The sequence below is a fragment of the Bison bison genome, unplaced genomic scaffold, assembly GCF_000754665.1.
Source record: "Bison bison bison isolate TAMUID 2011002044 unplaced genomic scaffold, Bison_UMD1.0 scf7180017864375, whole genome shotgun sequence".
Taxonomy (NCBI): Eukaryota; Metazoa; Chordata; class Mammalia; order Artiodactyla; family Bovidae; genus Bison; species Bison bison.
This window is the reverse complement of record NW_011494947.1, coordinates 3157247-3165540: the sequence shown is the minus strand read 5'-3', so window position 1 is coordinate 3165540 and position 8294 is coordinate 3157247. Positions and strand designations below refer to the sequence as shown.

Below are 8294 nucleotides of genomic sequence, written 5' to 3'. Positions count from 1 at the left end.
GATGACCCGGGTGGGACCCATCTGTGCCCCAGCCCTGCCATCTGATGGGGGCGGGGAGTTGCCAGGGAGTCAGAGTCTGGGATCCCCGTTCCAGCCCATGACTTGCTGTGGCCTTGGGTGGCGCTTCTCAGGGTCTCCATTCCCCATCTGTTGCACTCTCAGTAAGATGGGCCTTTTCTCAGCGGCAGGGAAGCCTGATTGACCATGCCCCCAAGGAGGCCATGCTCCCTACCTCGGGAGCCCAGCGGGGTGCTCGGGACGGGTGCGGGCCAGCTGCTGGCTCCGGCACTCCTGCTCTCACGAGGTGGCCCCGGAAGCTGGCGGGGCGTCCGGGCCACACTGAGCTCTGGACTCCCTGGCAGGGGAGGAGGAGGAGGGCAGAGGAATGTGGCTTTGAGGAATGTTTAACCCAAGGCAGAAATAGCACTCTGCTTTTTTTTTTTTTTTCATTCTAAGCTTGGGTTTTCAGCTAGGAAGTGAGCTCAGAGTGCCATTCTCTCTTTCTTCAGCCTCTGGCTCCCCGACTGCTCTAGCCTTCGGGGGCAAAAAGTGGCCTCTTTTTTTTTTTTTAAACTGGGAAGCTGCTGTGGGAACCAGAAAGGACCCTGGATTTGGAGGAAGGCAGAGTTGGTTGGGTTTACATCCCCGGTTCTCTATTTCCATTGAAAAAGACCCTGATGCTGGGAAAGATTGAGGGCAGGAGGAGAAGGGGATGACAGAGGATGAGGCGGCTGGATGGCATCGCCGACTCGATGGACATGAGTTTGAGCCAACTGTGGGCGGTAGTGAAGGACAGGGAAGCCTGATGTGCTGCAGTCCATGGGGTCGCAAAGAGTCAGACACAACTTAGCGACTGGACAACAACAACTCCATTTCCCAGGCCTGTGGTCTTCGCACCTTGGCACCTGCTTTCTCTTCTAGGGGTGGGGGAGGAAATAGGATCTGAGATCCAGTGACCTGGTGGAGGCGGGGGAGGGGACAGGATTTGAGATGGCTTGTCAGTAGTGTCAGGAGTTCCCCCTCAGGGACCATCCAGGCCTGGGTACAACTCCCAGCTCCTCTCGTCAGCTTTGCGATCTTGGCCAAGCCCTTTCTTATGGAGCCTCCTCACTTCATCTGTAAAATGGGCCGGTGACGATAGCCCCGCCTCCCGGGGTGGTGGATGAAATGAAGGTGGAAAACATTGGCCAGAGGGCCTGGACATCCTAGACTCGAAAACCCTTCTCTGAGTCCTGGGGGCCTCACGCGTAAAATGGGAAAACGCCCCCCACTGCGGGCCTGCAGCCAGGTGACATGAGGGTCCTCGCCAGGGATGAGTGCCCACTAGGACAGCTTTTCATCTGACCCTTCCATTTGTCTCGTTCCTCTGACCCCGGGACCCCCCACCCCCGCCCACACTCGGCTTAAACCAGCGCCCAAGTCCCCTCCACACAGGTGCCCTGGGCCCAGCCAGTGCCTGCCCCAGATCTGGCAATGAGAACACGTGTAACCCACCCTACTTCCATCGGGCTGTGGGCACCTTGTGGATGCGACCGCGTCTGGTCTCACAGTTCACTGCTCTATCCCTGGTCCTCGGACAGAGCCTGGAATACGTTTGTCAAAAGGAAGGAAACAAACCCATCAGCTCACACGCTAGTGGATGAGGGACGTTTCTTCTCATCCATCTTCGTCTTCGCTATTCCTTTGCCTGGCCTCCTCCCACCTCCTGGCCTGGGTGATAGGGGGCTTGCCACACCTTGGGGAGAGGTGGGCCTCAGAAGGTAGGTGCTGGGAGGCTGGGCCTCAGCAGGTCAGGCCTAGCGAGGACCCCAGCCCCTCTCTCCTGCTGGGGCTGGGGAGACAAGGAGGGGGTCCAGCCAATCAGCTCAGCCCCTCCTTTGAGGCCCCTCCTGCCCCTGTCTCTTTGTAGGAACCACAAGATTCCTGTTCAAAGGCAGGAGATGGGGCTATTTTTGGCACTGTGGGGGAAAAAAAAACGAATGCTTCCCTTCTGTTCAAAAATATATGGTGTGTGTGCTGGGCAGGCGGAGAGCTTGGCGGAGCTCAAAGCCTCTGCTGGCAGGGAGGGGGTCCTGCCCCAGGCCCCTGTGGCCCTGCCACTCTCCATGGCTCGCTAGCCCACACGGCCACGTTGGGCAGCTATTGTTTCCTTGCTAGGCCTGAGAGGAATGGGATCTTAATTAAAACCAACAGTAGTCGTCAAAATAAAGGAGAGGAGCCTGCTAGCTGCTCCCACCTTGATGCATGTTTCCTCTGCCCTGGCTCCGTGGAGGGGGCTGGGTGGTCATGAGAAGCATTCTGGGCACATCTCTGAGAAGGAGGGCCAGCCCGCCGTGCGAGAACGGGTGGAGGCCCTGGGTGCCCCTGTGGGCGAATCTGGCCAAGGGCATCCCTGGGCCACTATGCTACCTCTCACTCCCCAATCCAGAAAATCATGGGAGTGCCAAGACATAGGGTAGATTGGATGGATGGATTTCTGGCCCTCCTGGTATTCAGTTTGGCAGGGAAACAAGATAGAGTGTTGTGCGATGCAACGCGAGTCCACCGGGTCTAGGGTGCACCTGGGAGGGCTTTCTGGAGGAGGCAGTGTTTTAGGAGGGACGGTTACCACGTACGGATGCGAGAGTTGAACCATAAAGAAGGCTGAGCACCAAAGAATTGATGCTTTCGAACTGCGGTGCTGGAGAAGACACTTGAGAGTCCCTTGGACAGCAGGATCAAACCAGTCAATCCTATAGGAAATCAACCCTGGATATTCATTGGGAGGGTAGATGCTGAACCTCCAATACTTTGGCCACCTGATGCGAAGAGCTGACTCATTGGAAAAGACCCTGATTCCGGGAAAGATTGAGGGCCAAGGAGAAGGGGCGACAGAGGATGAAACGGTTGGATGGCATCACCGACACAATGGACATGAATCTAAGCAAGCTCCGGGAGATGGTGAAGGTCAGAGAAGCCTGGCGTGCTGCAGTCCGGGGGGTCGCAAAGAGTCGGACAGGACTTAGCAACGGAAGAACAGCAAGGGGAGGGTTGCCAGATATGCTAAACGGTTATTCGTTGTTTATGTGAAATCTAAATTTTGATTTGCTCACTTTGGCAGTGTGACCCGAGGGAGACGTAGGAGCTGAGAAGCCACGGGAGATCTGGGGGGAGGGGTGGTTTATGGGAGATGCTGGGAGTGTTTCACAGAGAAGGAACAGTGTGTTCTGGGTCCGGAGGCATCAAGCTGTGGCAACTTGGAGGCCCTGGAAACCCGAAGGAGCAGGGCTGGGAGTATAGAGGGGGTGCCCCGGAGCCAGAGGCCGATCGGGGAGCCCTTCCGGGAAGCAGCTGACCAGCAGGCAGGGCTCCACCCAGAGGCCACACTGGCGGGGCCAGCCTTGGGAACCGGTGAGGACACGGGGTGCAGGGCAGGAGAAAGGGGGCCCGCCTTGGCCGAGGAGGCAGCAGCGGGTGCTCAGGGGCATGGTCCTGCCTCTGGTGGGTTCTGGTCAGGCTGGCGGGTGTGCGGGTGTGACTTTCTCGGAGTCCAGGACAATGAATGACCCACTCATAGCTCTTAAAGGGCCAGAGCTGGAGTCGGAACCCTCAGGGCCGTGAACCCTGGGCTCCTGGGGCTCCACCCTCGCAGGCCCTGGGATGTGTGCCCTGGAACCCTTGGGGGCCCCTGTGATGAAGGCCAGCCCGCATGTCCCTCCCTTTCCCAGGACTAGGGACAAAGCAAGTAAGTGGGGGCTATGGGTCAGAGGAGGCAGAGACCATGTGCCCCAGGACAGGGTGGATAGGCGGAGGGTGACTATCCGTGGCTCTTGTTGCCCCCTCCCCTCCCAGGCGCTCATGTTACCAGCCCTGGTTCTGCCCTGCCTTTGTGTGTTGTGACATCTTTATTAATGATAGTAGCAATTGCTAACATTTTGGAGTCTTTGCTGTGCTCCATCTGCTTGGATCATAGGCTTCTTCTTTTAAATATTTAGTTGGCCGCATTGAGTCTTAGTTGTGGCACGTGGGATCTTCAATCTTTGTTGCGGCAAGTGGGATCTCGTTCCCTGACCAGGGATCGAACCTGGGCCCTCTGCATTGGGAGTGCAGAGTGTTCGCCACTGGACCACCAGGTGTGTCCCATGGTGCTTCTTCTGGCTTAGTGCTTTGTTCCTCTTGAATGTTCCCTGGCCCCTTCTGGTGGTCCCCAGATCTCACCATGCTCTGAACTTTGGACATCAGCAGCCCCAGTGCTGGCAAGCCCTTTCTCTCTGCCTGCTGAGGTCTGGTGGCCTTTATAGGTCAGTGTAAGGGCCCCGTCCTTGGGGAGCACACCCTGACCCCTACTTGGGTCAGTTTCCTGCTTTACATGACAGATAATTAGACAGCCCTGTAGTCCCCTGCTGTAGGTCGGAATCTACAGTTCCATCAGGGCCTTGGAGGACAAGGACTGGTGTCTAGGTCACTGTTGCGTTCCCATATGAGTACTCAGAAATTAATTGCTGGATGAACGAAGGGGTGAGAAATCCTGTTTGCTCCTTCTAACCACCCTGGAAGGAAGGTTTTGGCACCACCACCACTATCCCCATTTTACAGGTGAGGAGACTGAGGCTCAGAGAGGTGAACTCAGTTTCTCAAGGTCACATAGGAGCTAAAGAATGAATTACTCGACTCAGAAATAGACCCTTCCTGTTGGCCAGGTGCTTCAGTCCCTCCTGCAGCCTCTGACCTCAAACCCAGGTCTCCTGCATTGCAGGCAAATTCCCTACCAGCTGAGCCACAAGGGAAGCCCCTGACCTTGGCAGGTGCTTGGAAAATATTCGTGAAATTGGGCTGCACCAAATCCCTGAGCACTCCACTCTGCTCTGAAATGTTTGAGAGGTTCTCCCCCAGGAGTCCTGAGAAAATCTCGCATGTCAGCCTTTCCTCAAGGTCTCAAAGGAAGCAGAAGGTGTGGTTCGCATCCCTCAGGATCAACCACTCTTCTGGAAGATTCAGAGTCTGTCAGTAGAGAGGACTTGAACCAGGGAGTCATTGGAATCTTACCTTGGTGTGTGTGTGCGTGTGTGAGAGAGTGAGCGAACACATGTGTAGTCACCAAGGTCAGTCCATTATTAGCCAGAAATAACTGAGTTTCAGACACTAAAGGTAGGCATGTCTACTTTCCAACTTACCCACCTAAATCAAGCATAACACATGCCTTCTACAAGGATGAACACGCGCAGAGCGTGCACTGTGTGTCGGATGCTGTTCTATGGTTGTGATGTGGGCAGACCCAGATCCTGCCCACAGCTTCAGCCGCTGGGGAAGGACAAACTTGGAAGATACAGGCATTCCTTGTACCGTTTCTCTGATGTCACTGTTGTGAACACTTTTGCCAGTTCCTTCTAGCCTCTTCGCTATGTATGTAGGTTTTAGCACGCTCAGTTTTCAGATGAGGTTCAGAGAGGTTAACCGACTCATTCAAGGATGCACAGCTGGGACGCGGGAGAGCCAGGATTTGAACCTGTGTCAGTGTGCCTTGGTCTGGTTCCCTCATCAAAGCAAGTCATTAAGAGTTCAGCAGATACTATGGACTTCTGCTTCCCAGCCCTGGTGGCCCTTTTCTGGGGATTCAGAGAAGCCAAAGATTCAGGGGGACAGATGGTGAAGTGCAGGAATCAGGCAGCATGTTAAGCAAGGTTATTCTCAGAATACATCTGTGTAATGTTTCAAACACCGCACTTCCGGACAAATTCTGCTGTCACTCAGACCCTGGTTCTGGCTCCAGCTCCACTGCAGGCTAACTTTGGTCCTTGGGCAAATGGCTTTTCCCCTGGGGTCTCAGTTTCCTGATCAGTATAATGGGGATATTCAGAATCCTTGCCTCACAGCATCATTTGGGCACTGGATGAGCTTCAGGCATGAGACGTTCCTTGTCTAGGACACACACACAGTCATGCCTGATATATGGCAGCTCTTTCATCTTGCTATTCCTGGAAGCCACGAGACAAATGACATCTTCCTGCAGTTTGACTTGAGAACATTTTGGGAACAGTTATTCAACTTACATAGAAATTAAAATCAGTGCATTTTGAAACTTTAATTTTAAAGCAAAACAAACATCTGTAAATGATGAAATAGACTGCAAAATCTGTTTGAACTAAGAAAAATTTGAACTAAAACACATGACTTGAGATACACCTTTTTTCGGTGATTTCCTGGACCCTGCCCCTCTCTCCTGGGGTGGGGGGCCCTGGCCCTGTTCCCTTAAGGGATCTGGGGAGGGCACCTTTGGGGAGACCTTGGAAACCTACCTGTGAGTGGGTCCGAGTGAACATTCCTGTTCCATTTGTCAGAGGAGAAAACTGAGGCTTGGAGTGGGAAATGAATCACAAAGATTCAAGCTCTTTGGGAAATCTGAAAGCCAGAAAGATTACAGCATCCAGGAGAAAGATGGGGTTTGGGGGCCTTAGTCTCCAGGAGAGGTAAGGGGCACTTTGATGGGCAGGAGCTGCTGCTCTCCAAGTCTCATGCACCCCAGTGCCTGGCCCTCAATAGGTGCTTGCAGGAGGCTTGCTGTGGCCTGGGGGCACAGGGTGGGTGGCTCTCTTCTTGGAGATGACCATCTCCAGGCTAAAGCCTTCTTACCTTTGGGCTCTGGAGTCACGTCGACCTGACCTCCCACCTCCACTCCTCCACTACTGACCATGAACGTGACCTGGGACGAGGGCCTTTGCCTCTTGTGAAGCCTGGGCTGTTGGGGACCCTTCACCTCTCAGCATAAGGGCTGGTACAGCCCGAGAACTCAGCCAGTGGGGTGGTCTGGAGCTCAGGGAGGAACCTGAGGGGCCACGTGGGATCAGGGGCCTCTGAACTGGGATCTGAGTGGCCTGAGCAGCCTCTCAGGCCTGGGTTCCCTTGAGGGCTTCTCCTCTCTGCGTCCAGTCTTAGCCCGGGCCCCACCGCCTGGCTCCGCTAGCCACTTGTGCCATCCTGCCACAACCGCAGTGAGACCCCTGACGTTTTCTGCCGATACCGTGACTGTTGGCATGCGAGTCCATGGCTCCATGTGGAGCACTCATCACTTGCTGGGCTCAGCGCCTTCAACCTCTTCTTGTTGGCTGCAGTAGCAGCCCTGTGATGGAGGAAGAAACCACAGCTCAGAGAGGGGACTGCACTGACCGGGGTCACACATAGTGGGTGGAACCGTCCCCGCAGTGGGAGAGAGCCCAGCTTCTTTGGGGCCACGGTCAGGGTCCTCCAGGCCTGAGTTCAGGGTAGCAAAGAACAGGTCTGGGAGCCTGGGGCCTGGCTGGGCCCCTCCCCGCCCGAACCCACCCTCTGTGGTCAGGGAACTGACATTTACTCCGGGTTCCTGAAGTCAGGGGGCCCCGGCGCTCTCCCCAGACTCCCCAGTGGGCCCTTTGGCAGACGAAGCAGCCCCAGGACTGCTCAGTCATCCTGCCACCCGGCACCCTGATCCCTCTTAGTGTGGAGGATGGGGGCACCGTGAGCGGGTAAGGAGCAGGGGCCAGGAGCGGTCAGAGCTGGGTCAGCTCATGGGTGACTATAAACGTGGCTCCCTGCACACCCCAGGAGCCTGGGGTTCTGTGAGGGTCTCCGGAGTCCCACATGGAGGGCAGGGTGCAGGGCCGGCGGCTGTAATAGTGGCTCACGGCTCTGGTCTTTATCTCCCCAGGGCTGACAGTCTGAGGCCCTGGGTCCTCCCCCTCAGCGAGCCTGCACAGAGGGTGCAGGGTGGTGAGGCAGGCGGGGGAGGGGGGCCCTGCAGGGAGCCGTGGGCCCCCACCAGCCGGAGCTCAGCCAATGAGGGTGGAAATAGCCATGGGGGCCGGGCCGCTGCCCCCTACCCTTGGGGAGGTCTGAGCGGGCTGGGCTCTGGGAGACTGGCTCCTTCTGGGTGAGGGCGAGGGGCTCCCGGAGCGCCCGGGAGTGCTGGGCGGGAGGCCTGGGCAGGAGGCCAGGCCTCCTTCCTGATGAAACTCAGGCTGGCCCTGGAGCCCAGCTCCCCCGCATCTGGGCATTTATGGAAAATAGGTGCAGGGCGGGCTGGAGGGCACCCGGTCCTCTCTGTGCCCAGCTCGGTAGAGGCACGGTCCGATCTCATTGCAGGGCTATGGCAGGTGGGAGGCAGGCCTTCCCTCTCCTCTAGCCGCGGCTCTGCTGGAGGGTCCGTGTCAGGATGAGCCCGCCTGCCGCCCCTGGCCAAGGTCACCAGGTCATCTGCTCCAGGGCGGGTGCTCACCCTGCAGTCTCCTCTCAGCCCCCTCCTGGTGTTCCCCCATGGGGCCTCCTGCCTGGGGGCCTATGAG

At 56.6% G+C, this 8294-nt stretch overlaps 1 protein-coding gene across 1 annotated transcript in view; it reads left to right on the top strand.

The window, feature by feature from the left end:
• Positions 1–204: 204 nt before the first annotated feature.
• The window catches only part of NCS1 (neuronal calcium sensor 1), a 42148-nt gene continuing 34058 nt past the window's right edge, over positions 205–8294 (top strand). The window contains exons 1-6 of the mRNA XM_010856951.1: positions 205–304; positions 1435–1536; positions 3190–3390; positions 4281–4330; positions 7393–7478; positions 7661–7722. Coding sequence (XP_010855253.1) covers positions 205–304; positions 1435–1536; positions 3190–3390; positions 4281–4330; positions 7393–7478; positions 7661–7722 — 601 coding nt within the window. The remainder of the gene's footprint in view (positions 305–1434; positions 1537–3189; positions 3391–4280; positions 4331–7392; positions 7479–7660; positions 7723–8294) is intronic.